Source organism: Zeus faber, assembly GCF_960531495.2.
Source record: "Zeus faber genome assembly, chromosome: 10".
NCBI classification, from domain to species: domain Eukaryota; kingdom Metazoa; phylum Chordata; class Actinopteri; order Zeiformes; family Zeidae; genus Zeus; species Zeus faber.
In genome coordinates, this window is record NC_137199.1 from 1,758,961 (window position 1) to 1,780,955 (window position 21,995).

General features: G+C 42.5%; 1 protein-coding gene across 1 annotated transcript in view; it reads right to left on the reverse strand.

Annotated features, from left to right (window-relative positions):
- uvssa (UV-stimulated scaffold protein A) overlaps positions 1-21,995 on the reverse strand; it is a 52,816-nt gene that overhangs the window by 21,688 nt on the left and 9,133 nt on the right. Inside the window, exon 6 of the mRNA XM_080008410.1 lies at positions 146-257. Coding sequence (XP_079864536.1) covers positions 146-257 — 112 coding nt within the window. The remainder of the gene's footprint in view (positions 1-145; positions 258-21,995) is intronic.

Genomic DNA, 21,995 nt, shown 5'->3' on the forward strand with positions numbered 1-21,995 from the left:
AGTGCTCTAATCTGAGAAGATTAGGGTAGCGGCTGGTGGGTCTTACCGGCTTTTTAACTTAACTATTTATGCACACGTGTTTGTGTGTTTGAAGTGTATTTTGTGTGTGTGTGTGTGTGTGTGTGTTTCCCCCTGCTGTGCTGACCATACTCCTCTCGCAGGTGCTCTGGAATGTGGGCCTCAAATCCTTCCTTCTCTGGGACCTCCTCAAAGTCGCCTTCCTCGTCATCTTCCTCATCCTCTCCATCTGCAGGTGTCTGGAGAGATGAGAGGGACATGTAGCTGGATGACTTCAGCCTGGCTTGATAATTGGTTTATTGATAATATTTACAGTCAAAATCAACTATAAAGGCTGGATAAACACAATTTGTGATTTAAACAAGGACTTTGAAGGTGTTTCTAAATTCTTAAGCAAGTTTCTGTGCAATATAGGCCCATATCTAAACCTCACTTATTGGTCAGTCTCACCTGTTTTGTTTCCCTTTCCCACTAGCCAGCTAGTTGCAGGTGCCAATATAGATAAAATACAAATATTAAAGCAAGAATTAGACAACCATATTAGATTTGATTGATTAGATTGATATGGAAACTGTATATACACACACCGATCAGCAACAACAATGAAACCACTGACAGGTGAAGTGAATAATATTGATCATCTCGATACAATGGCACCTGTCAAAGAGTGGGAAATATTAGGCAGCAAGTGAACAGCCGATTATTGAAGTTTATGTGTTGGAAGCAGGAAAAATGGGCAAGCGTAAGGATCTCAGCCAAATTGTGATGGCTAGACGACTAGTTCAGAGCATCTCCAAAATGGCAGATCTTGTGGGGTGTTCCCGGTATGCAGTGGTTAGTACTTACCAAAAGTGGTCCAAGGAAGGACAACTGGTGAACCGGCAACAGAGTCATGGGTGCCCAAGGCTCATTAATGCGAGTGGGGAGTGAAGGCTCGCCCGTCTGGTCTGATCCCACAGAAGAGTTACTGTAGCACAAATTGCTGAAAAAGTTAATGCTGGCTATGATAGAAAGGTATCAGAACACACAGTGCATTGCAGCTTGCTGCATATGGGGTTGCGTAGCTGCAGACCGGTCAGGGTGCCCATGCTGACCCCTGTCCACCGCTGAAAGCGCCTACAATGGGCCCATGAGTGTCAGAACTGGAGCATGGAGCAATGGAAGAAGGTGGCCTGGTCTGATGAAGCACATTTTAAGTTTAAGTTTAAATATCCTAAATATCGTTACTGGATGACGCAGTTCGGGCACAAATGAAACAATCTCTTCCTCCAATGGTTCTTAGAACTTTCTGCGTCCAGTGGAGGGCATGCTGTGATCTCGCGAGAACGTGGAAGTTAGTACAGATCCAGCATGGCGTCGCCCAGCTGGGTTAGAGTTAGGTTATATCAGTTTTTTGTGTAGATAGGTATCCCTACAATCTTCCTACAATACTTGGACAGTAAAAAGGAATGTAAAGGAGGAAAACTCAAGACTTATCTCTGGGAAAACATGGGCACGTCAGTATAGCTATTGTCTTGAATGCACTGTGCTGTTGCATGGGAAAACTACAAATCCACATCAATCACCCCCTTACTAACCTCAATGACATTCATTAAGTTTGTTAGTAGGAATGTGAGAGGTTTGGGCTCACCAGCTAAGCGCAACAAAATCCTTAATCACCACACCAGGATAAACCCCAGCTCCTGTCTACTGCAAGAAGTTCACCTCACTGTTAATCACATTTTCTGCATAACATAATTTAAAAAAAGGTGTTTCTATATTGATCAATAAAAGTATCCCATATCAGAATAAAACAACAATATCAGACACAGAAGGGAAATACATAATGATTTACGGAATTTTAGGAAATATCAAATTAACCATAGCTAATATTTATGGCCCCGATGACGACGACCCAAATTTCGTTCACAATATATTTTCAAAACTCTTAGAATTCCCTGACTCAATTATTACATTGGGAGGGGACTTCAATACAGTACTCGATCCAAGTTCAGACTGTTCACAAACCAGAGATAATTACAAGTCCTGGTGTTCGTCTGACATTATAAAACAATAGATGAGTGATCTTGCTCTTTGGGATAATTGAAATAATCCACATAATAGATAATACACAAATTACTCACCACTCCACAAAAGCTTCTCTAGAATTTACTTGTTTTTGAGAAGTAAATCGGTAATGTCCAAAATCACTAACCCTGAAATCAACCCTATTGTAATCTCCGTTCACGGACAGATTAGTTACAGCCTCATTAATGAAACCAACTCAAACCCTCCTGGTAGATGGCGGTTTAACACCTCACTTTTGACAGATAAAGAACTTTACAATTTCGAAATGAGATCCGGACAATTCAATCTCAACTTGATGATATCATCCATCAAAAGACAATTCCTCATGCAACGAACAAGAGTGAATTAATTTGAATTCAATGACGTATCAGGTAGATTTCTTGCCAATCAATTAAAACCCGATAGAAAAAAAACCCTTATTACAGCCATCAAAGATCCACAGGGAAGAATAACACACACCCTGCAAGAGATCAATTAAATATTCAGAGATTTTTACAATAAGCAATATCTCTCAGATTATGACTCAAATATATCAAACACTAACTCATTCCTCAATGATAACGACCTCGCTAAACTATCCACAGAGCAGGCTACCACATTAAATCAACCACTAACTCAGGAAAGCTCCCTTTTCCATGCCTGGCAATAAATCACCTGGATCAGATGGCTACCCAGTGGAATTCTGTAAACACTTCTGGTAACTCATATCCCCAATATTTATCCGAATGGTTACGGAGATAAATAATTTTTCCCACTGCATCAAACACCCAGTAACACTCGCTAACATCCGGCATTTGTCCACACTGGGAAAGGAAAAACCCAGGTCTCAGTTCTGGGACAAATGACCCTGCAATAGAGACAGGTTTTAATCGGCTCCACCTGCGATCGGCTCTGATGTGAAAAGGACACCTGGGTCCCGCTAATTTTGGCCCCTTTACCTGCGTGATGGGATGCGTGTTGAAATTCCGGATGCTGGTTCATGAAAAGACAGGAATGTCCGTGAAAAATTCCATCATTTCAATACCTTATTAAGAATCCAAAAACAAAATCAGAAGATTTTTACTTTTTTCCGCATGGGGACCATGAAATGTTGGCGTTCATGAATGTCCCAATGGCTCAAAATACTTTTTACCCCCCAAGTTTTACAGTTTTATGTCGTTGCTTGTTTAGGTTACTGTCTCCTCTACTGTTTTATTCCCAATCACACTGGCAATGGGCCATTTTTAGTGGGTTGACCCGGGTTTTAAAAAGCCGGGTCAACCTGCTAATTTGGGTGGGAAAACGGTATAAGACAACCTCCACCATGCCTCCTCACAGGAATACTGCTCTCATTTTGGTTTTGCTCAAACCCAATAGGGACCCAACCCTCACCTCCAGTTATAGACCCATAAGTCTAATTAATTGTGATTAGTGCTCAGTGCTGATAAAAGTATGCAGAAGATAGACTGTGGGATCTGCTGTGTGTCCCTCCAAACAAAACCAATAAGAATGTTATTATTGTAGATGTATTTATTTAATTTCATTTTCCGACGTTTACGTGAAACAAAAAAATCCCTGTGTGCGGTGTCCCGGGACAGTGTCGGCAACAAAAGTCAGAACAACAGTTGCGTTGAAAGTGGAGAATCAGAGCTTCCAAATAAGGTGTCACTTGTGCAAATCAAGCTAATATTTTTAAAGCTATGACTTGTTAATGACAAGGGTGTGGCAAACCGTGGTCCTGAGATAATCACCTTCAAAGATTTCCCCCACACTTGGTTCATTCTGCCAGCTCCCAGAATGCAAATAGTTGGAGGACTAACAGAGTCTAGCTAGTTGTCACATGGCTATTTAACATCCTGCTGAATGGGGACTTGACACCCTGCTTAATGGGGCAATCACTGCTCTGTTCTTGTGTTTTGAGGGAATGTTGAACACGTCATCAACACACAACAATTTTTGTTTTCAAAAAAGCTTTTTTTTTTTAAACAGTAAGAATATACATGTTTTATAAACGTGGAATTATTTAGGAGTTTAAAAGTACGGACAACACAACAAAATGTAGAGTCTATTAATAATACAGTATGAGTCTCCGAAAATCGGAAATCTGAAAATCTGCCAATCACCAACCTCAACGGACTTCATCACGTCATCAACTTCTTCCGTTGTAACAATGGGCGTATCGTTGGTCTCCTCCTGTGGTTCTTGAAAATATTCTGTTTCATCGTCACATTCAGGTTGAAATCCGCTTTTTCAAATGTTCTCCCAGTTCAGGATAATATCAGATTCAGCAGCGCTGTCGTTCGGGGCGTCGCTGTCTGAGAACTGATTATCATCGTGGAAAATGAAGTCCAGTACGTGGACTTGGATCTATCGCACTTGTCAGATTAAGGTCCGTGATATGATTTAGATCTTCCTCCCGCTTCTCGTAATCAATAACAACACAGAGTTTTCACAGACAAGTGAAACCGAAGAATCCTCGTCTTGTTTACGGAAGTGACGTCAGGATTTCGTCTTCTATGGTACACGTTGGTACACGCCCCCTCCACAATGATGCCTCCGTGTGTGTGTAAAAGTAGTACGATTTAAAGGTTGAACTCTCGCAAACTCTGATCTTCACCTGGACAGTCGCTTTAAAGGAAACGATCAATCAGTGTTGTTCAGAGCTGTTCAGTGTCTCGGTAAGTCAACTGTGTTGCCCCATGTAATCTAACTAATCTTATCCACGGTTTAACATTTTTCTACTATTAATAGATCAAACTCGGTTTTGAAAATACATTGAGAGATAATAAAAAACACAGAGGAACGTTTTACTTCAAGAAAGGTTTTTTCAACTTATTTGGCTGCTCCTAGCGATTTTAGAAATGTGCGAGACAGCGGGTTTTGCTGCGGTGGGTTACATGAGTGCAGATTCAGCAACTGGATTGCTTATTTCTCGCCTCAAATTTGTTCAGAAAGATTTTGGTGGACTGATGAGGTGAGCTCAGTGAAAGTTTACGGACTAACGCAAACCCGAAAGTAAAGCTCAAACCCCATTGGCTCACAGAACCTGAAACTTGTGCTTAAACCCCATTGGCTGACAGAATGAGGGGCCTCCGGAAAAAGTAGTTGGAAAGGAGAACAATAGATCCCCTTCAAGACATGACAGAATGTCTTCGGCCCTCAAAGGCATTTGGAATTTCTCATATGGCCTCCAGTGAGAAAATATTGCCCACTCCTGCTCTAGAGACTGTTGTGCGTGAAAATCCCAGGAGATCCCAGGAGCAGTTATAGAAATACTCAAACCAGCCCAGCTGGTACCAACAATCATGCCACTGTCAAAAACACTGAGATCACATTTTTTCCCCATTCTGAAGGTCCATGTGAACATTAACTGAAGCTGCAGACCCGTATCTCAAGATTCAAGATTTTTATTTGTCACATACATATCTTCTTGGAATGATCTGCATGTAAGTATCCGTGTCGTAAGTCGGTGTACAGGTGTTCCTATTGAAGTGCTCAGTAAGTGTATATCCTCCATCAATTCCCCCCTAAAGAGTGCCCATGAGGAGGACACTCCCCTGGTGAAGTGTGCGTGCAGGCCCTGTGGGGCCTCCAATGACAGGCTCCTGTAAGACAGGCCTATTGCCTCCACTAGCCAATGAGCCAATCGCTCCGTAGATAGGGGCCTCCCCTTTGCCTGGAGACCGAATCACACAAACAATTGGTTCCCTTGCCTAAAGTACTTGGTGCAGTAAACATACAGTAACATCCTGAAGTGTCCTTGAGCAAGACACTTAACCCTTGATTGGTCCTGATGAATGCGTCCATCTTTGTATGAATAACTGTAAGTCGCTGCGGACAAAAGCATCTGCTAAATGATGATGTATGTGAAACAAGAGGCCATCTGGACTTTAACAGAGAATATGCTCTCCTCTCTCTGATGCCCACTGTAAGACAATGATCTTGGAAGATCAAACTAATTTAACAGTTGAATGATGAATTTAATTTAATTAAACAGAGCTGGCCAAGAGAGCAGACGGAGCCATCTTTGGCCTTTGTCTCCTGAACCCTCCCCCTGCTGTGAACAGCAAGGGACCCCAGCCAAAAAGGCAGGTTCAGCATGCTGGGCATACATCACATTATATTTGTAAGTAAAAAAAAAAAAAAAGGCTGGATCAGCGATCATGGCCCATTTAGGCCAGGAGATTTATATGACCTGAACTCTACTTCTCCAAAAAGGAGATCGGACTGAAAATGTATCTTAATCAATGTGTAATAACATTGCCACTTGGGCACTATTTAGTCTCTGGTGATTCAAACAAGTCCACCTCTGCCAAGCAAAACTGTCTCCAGATATCCGCCTTCACCCTTAGCGGTGCTGTTACCAGACTCAAACTGCGCATAAAAGGAGTTCAGTTCGTTGGCTAGGGAGGCGATTACTCGTGGCTGAGGAGGAGCTGCTCTTGTAGTTTGTTATATTCTGCAGCCCCTGCCACAAGCGTCTGGTGTCCCGTTACTCCATCTGTAGCTCCAGAGTCTCTCTGTATGTCCATTTAGCGTCCTTGTTTCTTCTTGATTCTTCTTTTCTTTCTTCACCGCCCTCCGCAGATTGTATGACGCCGCTTTGTAATTGTCCATATTTCCGGATACAAGACCGTCATAAGAGGCCGTGCGAGCATGCAGAGCACAGCGGATGGATTTATCAAGCCACGGCTTCTGGTTTGGAAATATCCGAACTTTCACCGTGGGAACGATGCTGTCCACTAACGTAGCCACGAAGCTCACCACTACATCTGTAAACTCGCTGACGTCATTTGAACTTCATTGGAACATGTCCCAGGCGACGTCAGTCCACCGCTTCACTTCACTCGTCACCACCAATTCTCGCGTGATCAGAGGCCTGTAAAGGGGAACCAGCGAAATCGTGGTGTGATCTGATTTTCCGAAAGCAGGGAGTGAGATGGTCTTGTATCCGTTCTTGTAAGGTGTGTGGCAATGGTCCAAAGTTCTATCTCCCCTGGTGGCACACGTGATGTGTTGATAGAAATTAGGCAGAACTTTTTCAAGGTTCACCCTGTTAAAGTCCCCAATCACCACCACAGCCGCGTCAGGATGTTGTTTTGAAATCCGCAAAACACATCATACAGGTCCGTGTCAGTGTCTGCTTGCGATGGAATATAAACGGCTGTGATGATGACCGTGCTGAATTCCCGGGGGAGATAAAATGGACGGCATGAGATTGTCAGCTGTTCCAGGTTCGGCGAGCAGGAGTGGGAGTGAGGTTGTTTACCATGAGGCGGACGCCTCCACCTTTGGCTTTACCTGACTCCCCCGATCTGTCGCCGCGGAACACGTAGAAGGACTTGGCTGGATGAATGGCTTCATCCGGCACCAGCGGGTTCAGCCATGTCTCCATCAGGCAGAGGACGCAACAGTTTCTCGTATCCTGTTGGAATTTAATCCTCGCTCGAAGTTCATCCATCTTGTTCTCCAGAGACTGAACGTTGGCAAGAAGGATGCTTGGCAGAGGTGGACGGTAGGGTTGCGTCCTCATTCTGACCTGAATGCCACCTCATTTACCACAGTGCATTTTCCGTGGGCCCGCTCGTGGAACAGCGGCTCCATTTTTGTTGTTGTTGTTGAGTGTGGGCGCGTCAAATTTCAGTCGGCCACTCTACTTCCACGGATAAAAAGTCCCAAAGTCGTTATTTTAGGTAAGTTTTTATATCCACGAGTGCATCGCAGCCAAAAAACACAAAAATGTGCGAAGTCGACCAGAGCGCCGGCGCAGGCGACCGCATGGGGCGGCGCCACTATTGCCAGCTCCTGCGCTAGCCTGGGAAAAAGACTTTTCCTCCCAACATAGCCCCTCCGGCAGCGTTCTCTTATCGCGAACGCGGCGCTCATTTCCTGACGGTGGCAAGGGAAAGCTCAGCGCAGGCTCTTACAGAGCCGCCTCAGCTTGTGGTCTTCCCAGGCTTGTCGTGCAGCAACGGTGGTGGTCTCCTTTCTCCCTGTGGTGTTCGCAGTCTGGCTACACCCTCCTGGGTGGCATGTTGGTTCGCTCATACAAACAAAAGGACAAAAAACTGTGTGGGGTGGGGAAGGTCTGGGTTGAGCAGCCACACCTGACCTGGATCTAGGTGATTGGGATCAGGATGGCTGCATACCTGTTCCTCATTGGTTGGTCTAACTAGAAGCAGGTAAAACTGCTGTCCCAACACACACTCAGGATAGGAGCCATGTCATGACATGTTCTATCTGCTCCTGGCTAATTCCAACTGGCCAACACTCTACGATAAACTGGTGTGTCTACAACACAGTCTTCTGTGTCTCTGTGCCGGAGGTCCCTGAAAACGCGCCCTTCGCACAATCTTAAGCGCCAACAGTTACAACACACTACTATCTCACCAAATGGTACTCGAGCGTCGAGTGTGAGTTAGGAACCTGAAAGGTGAACAGTATAAACTGTGAATTTCAAGAATCTCGATGTCGGATTCTTCTGATGATGAAAGAAAAGAGCAAGAGAGGAGAAGATGAGCTGTAGTTATATACCCCTGCGTGGTGGCAGGATGGTAGGGCAGCGCCCTCACTTCTTCTGCCTTTCGGTGTGAATGTACAGTCTTCGATTGGATTACATGATCTGTTGATCAGTGCCATGAGAAATAGATCGCAGATTGCGATATATACATATAGCTGCAGGAAGCAATATGCAGGGTCCAGTTTAGTCACCTTGGGTGCCTTTACAGTTTCCCGGGTTATCTGAAACGCTGCTCGATTTTACGAGATTATGTTCAACACCCCATGGGCTCCCCCCGCTCTGTCGTCTCCTGGTTGCTCGTCTCGCGAAGCAACCCACCTGTCTTTAAAACAACCTTCCATGTTTGCCTGTGAACCAGAACTTCTCATTGTTATAACTCACCGTGTTGTCTGTGGAAATAGAGCTGCACTCTCAGTGACGGGTGGCCGTTTGGTACTGTGTTGGGCACATAATTTATTTGGTGAGGTTTTTCCTTAAATTACATTTTCAGTAAGTTACGTTTCCATGAAATATGAATAACTGTGGTATTTCTGTGAGTAATTACCATTGCACGGCTTTGATTTTTCTGCCGCCTCACTGGATCTTGAATGCATCACTCAGTTGCACATTTCAGCAGTTTTAACTGGATGCGGTGACCAGTTTTTGTGGACTACCTTTAAATGTATTTCTCATTAATCTGGCAAAGTAACGGGGACCACGGATTTAAATTATCAATCGAACAGATCTACTGACATCTATCAGGTAAGAAGCTACATAAATATACATGTAAATTGATAGTTTGGTGACGTCAAAGCACTACAGAGTGACCGAGTCTACACTGTACACTGGACACAGTCCAACTGGACATTTTCAATCGAAATCTGTACATTTATAGTAACTAGTATGATGAGGTCATAAAGTGTCTTACTATAAATGTTATCTCATTCATTTTGTTTACGAATAGTGACGTGAAAGTTAACCAAGACAGCTGAAAAATTTGGGTCAAAGTTGTTTGGTTTTTCATTAATATCTGCTCCGTATGTTGAACGATTTGGATGAAATTTAAGAGAGATCCTTGTGAAATAACGGTTTAAATGACACCTCAATCGTGTTTGTAGCTTCTGCCGAAGTATGTCTTCCAGATAGTTTTAGCCGGGTTGGACGTATTTCGACATGAAATGCATTGGCCCGTGTCTGCAATATCAATCAAATTTTGTCGGTTTTTTGCTAATATCTGCTCCGTATGTGGATCGATTTGGATGAAACTTCAACCACAAGGTGTTTGTGACAACGCAGCTCAAAGAAGACGCCAACCATGTTTGTGTGTTATGCTGAAGTTGGTGTTCCAGATAGGTTGATAGTTCCCAACAATAACAACGGGCTGGATCCCTAATAATAATAATAACATGCAGATACGGGTGAGCAGCTTCAGTTAACGTCAATATCAACCATCAAAATGGCGAAAAATGTGATCTCAGTGTTTCGACCGGGGCATGATTGTTGGTGCCAGACTGGCTGGTTTGAGTATTAATGTAATTGCCGATCTCCTAGGATTTTCACGCACAACAGTCTCTAGAGTTTATTGAGAATGGTGTGAAAATCAAAATACATCCAGTGAGCAGCAGTTCTGCTGAAAGAAATGCCTTGTTGATGAGAGAGGTCAACGGAGAATGCCCAGACTGGTTCGAGCTGACGGAAAGACTATGGTAACTAAGATAACCACTCTTTACAATTGTGCTGAGCAGAAAAACACAAGTTAAATGTTCTTTAGTGGCTTTCCAAGTCGCCGGATCTAAATCCAATAGAACAGCTTTGGAATGTGATAGAACAGGAGATTCGCAGCATGAGTGCGCAGCTGACAAATATGCAGGAATTGTGTGATGCAATCATGTCAACATGGACCAGAATCTTAAAGGAATGTTTCTAACATCTTGTGGAATCCATCCCAGTCCATGCCATCCATAAGAATTGACTCTGTTTTGAGAGCAAAGGGTGGCCCTACCCAGTATTAATACAGGTACTCCTCACTTAACGACCAAGTTCCTTCCTAGGACCAGGTTGTTAAGCGAATTGGTCGATAAGGGAGGTGTTATTTCACGGAAAGGGGGCATGGCCATTGCGAACGCTAGTGTTGTGAATACTGACAGACTTCAGGAAAGAGACTGAGACTGAGAACGGTGATGAGGTGCAATGTATACAGTGTATATAGTGAATATAGTATATATAGTGTATATAGTATATAAACGGTGATGGGCGATGAGATGCTTGATGCTGAGACACCACACACGCAGCGCGCACGCCGCAGTATTGTACACACTGTACAATACCTACTGGTCTGAGAGCTGGTCGTAAGTCCGAACAGTCGTTAAACAGGTAGGTCGTGAAGTGTGGAGTACCTGTATAGTGTTCCTATTAAAGTTTTCAGTGAGTATATATTACGTTCAAACTGTGTGAAACTCTGTTGGTATGAAAAAGTATTGCTACTCAAAGTAAAGTTAAAATTCCCATGACTTTTAAATTAGGTGCTGATAACATGTCCCGCTATCTGTACCATACTGTTTAATAAAAACAAAAGTGCGCGCACACACACACACACACACACACACACACACACACACACACACACACACACACACACACACACACACACACACACACACACACACACACACACACACACACACACACACACACACACGAGATCTAAAGGATTTTGCTCAACTTGTTTATTTTGCAGAAAAATAGATTGCACCGGTAAATAAAACTAGAATGCTTCAAACACAGAGCCCCCATTACTCCACAATGGTGCAACATTTTTCCACTCTCAGTATAATAGAGATGCGCCCCCCGCCCCCAGGGAAAAAAAAACACATAAGCAAGCATTTGTGTGCCTGTGCACTCTCTTACACACACACACGGTTTGTACAGTTATTTTTTTCCAGTTGTCTCGTTAAGGCCAAGGTGGTTCATTTGTTTCTGATCAACGACCCACAAATCAGAACTGATCGGTCTGTACCTTGAAAAACCTGCCCTAGCATCATTAATTTTCCTCCTCTTCCTCCTTCTTTGTCTTTAATTCAGCTTAATTCAGCCCTGATAACATCAACCCCTGTTGTCGGCCTGCCAAGGCAGAGCTGTAAGTCTTCTGGTACTCGGGGCCAAATTAGCTTTTCCCCCCTTGGAAACATTTTGCTGACAGGTGGGAAGCGTGGGTAAAATATGGCTTTATCCCCCCCTCTGCATGGAGGTAATGTGGGGAGGAGTGGGTGGGCAGTCAGCTTTGCATTTTAAAACAGTGCTGGTTCACCTGCCAACTGGGAAACTAAGATCTTGTCGTTTTACACCAAGCAAAACAGAATTCTCTTGGAGGTCTTGCTTTGACGCTCAAAGTGCTTGAGTGGAGGATGCCAGAGGATGCCAGAGGAAGTCAGAGTGATTGTTTTAGCAAAGAAAACGATGGATCCCTGTGACATGAAACCGCCAGATGGAGATAAACAAGGGGCTACTTCATCAGGGTTGACTAACAGGGCTGAACAGCAGATGAATAAACATACTTTTTCTGGCACAATTTAGTAATTTTTTCAGGAAAGCACGGTCATGTTGAAACGTTAGGGACAGCTGGCCCTCTAGTGGCTAGGGCATAAGGCTGCAGGGGTAATTGACTGCTGTTGAAAAGCATATGGACTGAAGCCCATTCATACCAAGAATGGGCTATTCTAGATTATTTTAGGTGTCTTTGCAAGTAAGTAAGTGGAATCCTTCCAATAAGCAATATAGCTATTTAGCATGCTAGGTAACCCGTCAACCATACCAAAAAGTAAAACAAAAAATAAAATAAGGAAACACAACTATGGCAAAAATATTTTGTGTAAAAAAATAATTTTCTAGCAGCATAGAACTGTATAAAGACTTGAATTAGGAATTAGGATTATTTGACACAACTGATATGATAGCTAGACCTTCATAGGTCAACATAGAAAAAGCTACTTTGCTATTGATCAACTTCACAAGTTTATGATACAACACAACACCAAACATACACAGGTCAAGGTCACCATAAGCAAGGACAACAACAATAGTGTTCTTCAGCACTGCCCTTCCTCAGTTGTCATCTGTACCTGTAGTACAGCAGGCAGCCCTATCTCTCCCCCCTAAAATCTTATTACTTTACACATCTCTACCGGTCTCTTCTCACAATCTTAAGCGCCACACATTAAAAAATGGCTCTTATCCTTTAATCCCCCCACATGCCCCCAAAAAGGATATAAGGGTACCGACTACGACAATCACTCTCATGACTTCATTTGTCTCTCGGCAAGTTTGATGGCTGTGCGTTTAAAAACCCATTCAATCTTATAAACCAAAAATTAAATGTAGTCGCCTGTGATGGGCGCTCCATGCATCTGCTATTTATATGCTAATGTAACTGGGCCCGCCAAGGTCTGGCAAATTATTAGCGCGCACCCATAAGTCAGGTGTACGGCTCTTGGGGTGGGGTGATAGTAGTAGGCAAGAGTGGAATTAACCGTCACGCACTGAGGACAGGAGAAGAACGGGAGAGGCGGGAATGAAGGAAATGAGGTAAAAGAAAAAAGGAGAAGATGAAAGGGAAGAGGAGGAGAAGTAGAGAGCATTAAAGAGAGGGAGGTGAGGGCAGTGGGGGGTAGTCTCCATAGTCTCAGCTGACAAGTTAATATAGCTCTCGACCGAGCTAAAACACACACACACACACACACACACACACACACACACACACACACACACACACACACACACACACACACACACACACACACACACACACACACACACACACACACACACACACACACCTGAAATAGACTACATTATTTCATTCAACATTTGAAGAATCTGAATAGTATAGCTATATAATTGTGAATATTGAGGGTCTGAATTGTCAAAAAAAAATTTAACACTTACTCATTCAATCATTTTCATTAGTTGGATTTACAGTTTAACTGTAGGCATAATTAGCAAAGGCAAAAACCAAATACAAGTGGTGATGAAAAATTCTTATAAATGTGAGATTTTCCTTGTATTAGATTACTTAAGTTTGATTAAATATTGAGGTTTGAATGGATTTCATGAATTGGGAAGAAGAAGATTTGAGAGAGCTGGAGATTGTAGACATCTCTCTGATATCCTGAACCTGAGTCTCCACACCAGTTTTACACAACAAATTCTTATAATCAGAATCAGAATCAGAATCAGAAATACTTTAATAATCCCAGGGGGAAATTACTTATAACCACATAGCAGTGATCACCTAAGGATGCCCATATCAACAAGAAGGACTCCTCATTCCTCTCTATTTCAATCACCTTCCGCCTCGCTCCCCTTTTACTCCCAGTGTTGTCTACCCCCATTCTCATCTTCACACTTCTATCACATTAAACCCTGCTCCTCCTTTCTCTTCTGGACCCCAGGGATCAGTCAAGAGTTGTGATGAGTAAGGTGACATTTCTATTCCGCTAATCTAGCCTGGCAGCTCTATTAGCTAGCCCAAGGGGCTCCTAAACCTCCTGATGTCAAAAGCCCCTTTGGTGATGACTCAAGGGACCACCACCACCACCACCACACACACACACACACACACACACACACACACACACACACACACACACACACACACACACACACACACACACACACACACACACACACACACACACACACACACACACACACACAATTAATAACTAATAACAAAATGTTGCAAGGTCCTCTAGTGTTTGTTTTATGTCTCTTTAGGGAGTTGCTTGTCTGTGTCTAGTTTGTCTGACAGGGCAGACAAGCAAGTGAAATCGCTAATGCCAGGGGCACACTACACGACTTTCAAAGTCGTCAGATCGCTGTACTGTTCAGACTACACAACTTTCTGTCTTGTGATGGAAATCTTGCAGTCTTGTGGTTTGCACACTACATGACTGATCGGTGACAGGGGGTCACACATTACAAGATCCTTCACCAGGAGGAATCCCTGACTGTCGGGTCTCTAAACTACGTTGTCACAAAAACACATGAGAGAATTGATACCGGAAATGACCATGACCATGCCATGTGCAGGACAGGATTATTTATTTTTTTATTATATTCTTGATCACTGCAAAAAAAACAAATAAAAGCAGAATATAAATAAGAAATATATTGAAAACCAGAGAAGAAATTTTAAATAGGTATGTTGTGTTTTTCTGGCTGCTGCTCCGTGCACTCCTGTCTCCTCGTCTCTCCTGCTTGACTCCACCCTGCCCCTGTCATCCCGTGTGTGCTCTCACTGGCTGTAGCTCATTGCATCACTCCAAATGCGATCCTGACATGACCAGATATCAAACATGCTTGATATCTCGCCAGCGTCTGTGAGCTTTAGTGAGCTAAACGAGCACTCGGATCGTGTTGTGAACAGTTAACACCACATGCTGTCGCAGATGGGAGCGTGCTAGGATTTTCCTCTGATCTGGGGCTTTGCTCGCCGATTTCTAAAAACCTGTCGCCGAACAGAAAATCACCCCGGACATGCCACGGGTCATGCAAAATGACTAAAAGGTATGAGCTAGCGTCTAATCTTCCAGTCAAAGATAAGAAAATTAATCAGGAATGCCTAAAAACATGACGACAAGGTGAATAACCAGAATAAAAATAAGAATTCTCAAAGCTTCCAGAGATATCAGTCCATACCAGTCTTTCAGAATTCCTGCTCTAGTTGTTAGAGTCGCATGTAAGGAGTAGAATCTTTATTTGTCACACACACCACAACACATGCACCCATGATGACCAACACACACACACACACACACACACACACACACACACACACACACACACACACACACACACACACACACACACACACACACACACACACACACCTGAAATAGACTACATTATTTCGTTCAACATTTGAAGAATCTGAATAGTATAGCTATATAATTGTGAATATTGAGGGTCTGAATTGTCACTTCTTTTTAAACACTTACTCAGTCAATCATTTTCATTAGTTGGATTTACAGATTAACTGTAGGCATAATTAGCAAAGGCAAAAACAACACACACACACACACACACACACACACACACACACACACACACACACACACACACACACACACACACACACACACACACACACACATATACAGTGGGGTAAAAAAGTATTTAGTCAGCCACCAATTGTGCAAGTTTTCCCACTTAAAAAGATGAGAGAGGCCTGCTATTTTCATCATAGGTATACCTCAACTATGAGAGACAAAATGAGAAAAAAAATCCCGAAAATCACAGTCTGATTTTTAAAGAATTTTTTTGCAAATTATGGTGGAAAATAAGTATTTGGTAACAAAAGTAACAAAAGTTCAACTCAATACTTTGTTATATACCCTTTGTTTGCAATGACAGAGGTCAAACATTTTCTGTAAGTCTTCACAAGGTTTTCACACACTGTTGCTGGTATTCTGGCCCATTCCTCCATGCAGATCTCCTCTAGAGCAGTGATGTTTTGGGGCTGTCGCTGGGCAACACAGACTTTCAACTCCCTCCAAAGATTTTCTATGGGGTTGAGATCTGGAGACTGGCTAGGCCACTCCAGGACCTTGAAATGCTTCTTACGAAGCCACTCCTTCGTTGCCTGGGCGGTGTGTTTGGGATCATTGTCATGCTGAAAGACCCAGCCATGTTTCATCTTCAATGCCCTTGCTGATGGAAGGAGGTTTTCACTCAATATCTCACGATACATGGCCCCATTCATTCTTTCCTTTACACAGATCAGTCGTCCTGGTCCCTTTGTAGAAAAACAGCCCCAAAGCATGATGTTTCCACCCCCATGCTTCACAGTAGGTATGGTGTTCTTTGGATGCAACTCAGCTTTCTTTCTCCTCCAAACACGACAAGTTCAGTTTTTACCAAAAAGTTCTATTTTGGTTTCATCTGACCATATGACATTCTCCCAATCCTCTTCTGGATCATCCAAATGCTCTCTAGCAAACTTCAGACGGGCCTGGACATGTACTGGCTTAAGCAGGGGGACACGTCTGGCACTGCAGGATTTGAGTCCCTGGCGGCGTAGTGTGTTACTGATGGTAGCCTTTGTTACTTTGGTCCCAGCTCTCTGCAGGTCATTCACTAGGTCCCCCCGTGTGGTTCTGGGATGTTTGCTCACCGTTCTTGTGATCATTTTGACCCCAGGGGGTGAGATCTTGCGTGGAGCCCCAGATTGAGGGAGATTATCAGTGGTCTTGTATGTCTTCCATTTTCTAAAAATTGCTCCCACAGTTGATTTCTTCACAACAAGCTGCTTACCTATGCAGATTCAGTCTTCCCAGCCTGGTACAGGTCTATAATTTTGTTTCTGGTGTCCTTTGACAGCTCTTTGGTCTTGGCCATAGTGGAGTTTGGAGTCTGACTGTTTGAGGTTGTGGACAGGTGTCTTTTATACTGATAACGAGTTCAAACAGGTGCCATTAATACAGGTAACGAGTGGAGGACAGAGGAGCCTCTTAAAGAAAAAGTTACAGGTCTGTGAAAGCCAGAAATCTTGCTTGTTTGTAGGTGACCAAATACTTATTTTACCGAGGAATTTACCAATTAATTCATTAAAAATCCTACAATGTGATTTCCTGGATTATTTTCCCCCATTCTGTCTCTCATAGTCGAAGTGAACCTATGATGAAAATTACAGGCCTCTCTCATCTTTTTAAGTGGGAGAACTTGCACAATTGGTGGCTGACTAAATACTTTTTTGCCCCACTGTATATATACACATACATACATATACATGCATATACACACACAATATATATATATATATATATATATATATATATATATATGTGTGTGTGTGTGTGTGCGCGTGTATATGTACATATTTGTGTATATGTATATATGTACATGTATGTATATGTGTGTGTGTGTATATATATATATATATATATATAATGTGTGTGTACATGTATATATTTTTGTATATATGTGTGTGTATATGTGTGTATATCTATACACACACACACACACACACACACACACACAGTATATTTTATATATATATATATATATATATATATATATATATATATATATATATATATATATATATATATATATATATATATATATATATATATATACACACCCACAATTTATAAACAGAAAAATTTACTTTTATATTGATATTACATATTATATATATTGATATTATACTGTATTGAGCCAAAGGGTGAACCTCAGGGGACACAGCATCCACTGCCTGCATTAATACAGCCTAAATCATGCATTTTCTGGCTTCAATTTCTGAAACGATAAATATTGCGGTAATTATTATTTTTTTTAATTTAGGTGCCATGGTTCATTTTTTCAGTGCACTATACGAGTTGTTTGTGTCCATCTATAAGCAGCAGCAGGAACTTCCTTCTATGGAGGAAATCGGGGAATGGCTTATACTAATTGGACGTTGTGGGCATGCACCAGCCACTTTATAATGTTTGACATTGAACATGCGCACTTGGGTAAGAACAAATCTGGTTCTTACCCAACTCATCTGATTTTGCTTATCCAGCCTTTCTGTGCATAAAGTTAAAACATTTATCCGTACATGTTTGTGAATGAGGTCCAATGTGTGACATCAGCTCCCCTGGCTGGATTTATGAGGATATTAAGTCGCATTTTGCATACAAACATTACATTACATCATTAAGCCATCATTAAGACCCTTATTCCCAGAGCCACTTACTGTATAATAAGTATATTTTTCATTAGTAGTCACTCTTCATTAGCAAAGCATTCAATAACGAAACAGATAAGATATAGGGAGCTACATATTCATTTTTATCTTAACTTTTATCTTGCAAAAGCTCAAATTATTTTTACACTAATTCATATTTCACTGTTGACGCAGTGGTGGGGGGGTTAGTGGGTAATTGTTGGCGATTATGGTTTTGATGATGGTTTTTTAATATGCGAGGGCAACAACTGCACAACGACATGCATATCCAAACATGCATCCCTGCAGCTCTGATTGCCAAGACCATTACATTTTCTTCACTAACACATACTGAGATTTCAAGGCATCTGTTTTTAAAAGTGTATTCAGTCACTCTGGTGACCATTCATACAGGCCTGGGCCTTGTTTACGGCTGATAACACATCTTATCATGGCACAATTGATGTGGTAGTCGCTTTCTTATTGAAGATAAAAACAAGCTTCTATTGCTTTCCCCCTCTCTCCTGTGCGTACATTTATTTCCTTTCTGTTTTTGGTGTCTCTCTCAATTGTTCTTTTGTTACTTTGTGTTTTTTCCCCCTCACTTCTTGTCAATTTTTCTTACTTTCTGCTATTCAAACTTTCTTTTATGTTCACCAGATTTGGCCGGCCTGAGGGGCAGGAACCAAGTGCAGTTCTTAGTAAACGTCCATGGCTAGACTGGCATAATGGCATTTCAACACATTTTCAGAAGCTATATTTCTAGACTTTTACCTCGTTGGTAGTTCAAAAGAGTTGGCAAGATATTGACATATGCTTTACTCTGCCAAGTGAAATTTGTACATAAAAAGATGAAAGTGCGATTAATATTAAATACATATGTCCACAACTTAGTACTCATGTAAACTTTACACATGCCCACTTCACAGCTGCCTGTCATGTTTTGGTAGTTATCACACAGCTAGGTGGAACACTTCATTCCGATTGGTCAATAGCAACAAACACTGGTCAGTTATTTCTGAATAATGACCGTCACCACTGGCAACGACTTCTCCCCCTGGTTTCACGTGTATCTCACATCATCTCTTGATGCTACATAGAAACCACCGTAGCAGACTTAAGGCATGAAGGCGGATATCGATATCAACATCCAACGTGCTATTCAGCATGTCTCTACCGCAGCTATATTGATATTTTTCTTAGCAGAAGACTTCTTAGCTCTTAAACGTCTTACACGCTCTTAAAAAGTCATTCTAGTCCTGGCTGCCCCTCGGAGGAAGGAAAAGCCGGGATGGGTCAAAAGCGGAGATCTCATTTCGCCAGCCACCATTTGAAGCATGTGTGTGTATGTGTTGGTCGCCGTCACTGCATGAGTGCATGTGTGTGCTGTGTGACAAATAAAGATTCTTCTTCTTCTTCTTTCCTGTGAGTTGTGGTTGGGGCAGGATCAGTGGGGTTACAGGGCATGGGCCGTGGTTTGCTGATGTAGCCAGTAATCTGTCCACCTCATGGCCAGATTGCTGTCCACACTTCTATGACACATCAATCACACTGCGAGCCAGGCCACCTCGGGATGTGGTCTGGCTGATCGGATCTCAGATGATGTCAGATCTGATCTGGTACTGTCCAGATCTGATAGTTAATGCGTCCTGGTGTGATCGGATCACAAAGGTCGCATTGAGTCGCAAGTATAACAGAATCATTCATTCTGAATTTATTTTATATTATATTTAAATAATATAAAGTCTAAACTTTATCTTCCCCCTTACATGCGGCTCAGTCATTTTTCTTCATCCGCCTCTTGGTTCCTCCTCTTCCACTCCCCTGTACCTTGCCCCCTTTCTCTTTTTTCACCCATACTTCTACAGAGAACTGTACCGAGACACGAGACTGAGAGACAATTCAATCCTGTGTTGTGTCAGCAGACCGATAGAGAGGCGGCCCGCGGTAATGGAAGGCCTTTAAGGGTAAAAAGGAAAAACTAATTATGATAAAGGGGCTCTAAGTTGTGTCGTTATCGCGGTGCGGGGTACCTGCTGGTGCGGGACGAGTGGGCCCTGACAGTGATAGCTGTGAATAGGGAGATGCACAGCGCTCTGTCACTGTCATGCAGCCTCCTTTGCTTAGCTGAAAGATGGATTCACATTGTAACATTTCTAGGTGGTGCCATTTTTTCTCTTTCAATGATCGAATGCGGTCTGACTTCAATCACTCAGTCAAACACTAAGGCTTTGGAGTGTGTTGTACACTGCTTTTGGATTCATTATTAGTCATGTCTGTAACAATGCAGTATATGCCCTCCCTTCTCATTTCGACTTGAAAATTAGGCCCATCTCAAAAAGCCCCCCCCATACAATATGGGACAACATTCTGAACAAATAAAAGTCACTAAATTCAATTAATTTGTTCAATTGCAAGCCAATATTGATGTATTCAACAGAACCAACAATGGTTTAATTGGTTGTGTAGAACGCCTCCATAAATAGCAAACTACTGTAACTAAAAACAGAAAGTAAGCTTTTACGCTAAGCTAAATACAGACCCAAGCAGATAAACACATCAGCCAAGTTGTCAAGTTACGTATGGGTTAGAGTAGGCAAGATCTGTGTGTAGTGAGTGGGAGAAAGATTTAGAGTGAGGAAGAGAGATGCCCACTTCTATTGCCGTTCATGTCCGTCTCCCCTGTCGTCTATTTGCCTCTAAATGCATTCTGCCAGTGACCTGCTATCTCTACTCTCCCAAATGTCCTCTCTATTAATATTTCCATATCCTCTGCCTCTATCATTTTTATTCCCTTGACATATTTGAAGGAGATATGATGGAAAGAGGTATTTTTAGAGGACCATCCTGACTGTAATGCAGTCCTGCGTCAAACAGCACTTAACGTACCCAAGTTGATAAGGTTTAAAGAAATCTGGTTGTATGGTAATTCTCCAAACTAGAGGTGGTAGAGAGTCTTTCCAGTTGGATATAAATTAAGTATGTATTTGTATGTATATTGCCTCTTTTCCACTGCACTTAAAACCCGCTAACATCTGGCTTTTGCTTTAAGTGGCAAAGGTTACACTCGGCATTCATTCCTGGGACAAATTACTCTGCAGTAGTCACGAATATTTATCGGCTCCCGCTCCATTCAGCAGTGATAAAAACATGACACCTGGGTAGACATGGTAATTTTTGCCCCTTTTCCGGAGGTTGGTGCATAAATAGACAGGCTATCCCTGTATCACTCGATAATTTCATATCTCATTTAGAATCCAAAATCAAAATCGGAAATTATTGACATTTTTTCCGCATGCGGGACCATGAAACGTTTTGAGTGTGGGGATCGCTCCGTGGGGACTGCTTCCCCCACCCTCCCCGCGTGAGCCACTCCAGCACCGCCCCACCAAGTTTTACCTATTGGTTTTGTAGCCCCCTTATAACCTTAATGTTAGGACTTGACTTGGTCATGTACTCTAAAGCAGTGGTTAATCTTTTTGAGCCACGACCCCCCAAAAAAATGTTGGTTGGGATTCGTGCCCCCTTTCCACTCAGCTCACCCACGCCCTGCCCTGTTGGCAACGCTGTTTCCACAAGCAGTCTCCTCACCCCTCATTCACACAAAGAGTGTCACGTCAGCAGCGCGTCACATGTTTGTCGCTATCGAGAGTAGCACTCTCCTGACTTTCCATCAGTGAAACTATAAATTGCGGAATGTATAAACCTTTAATGGGTAAGTGAATC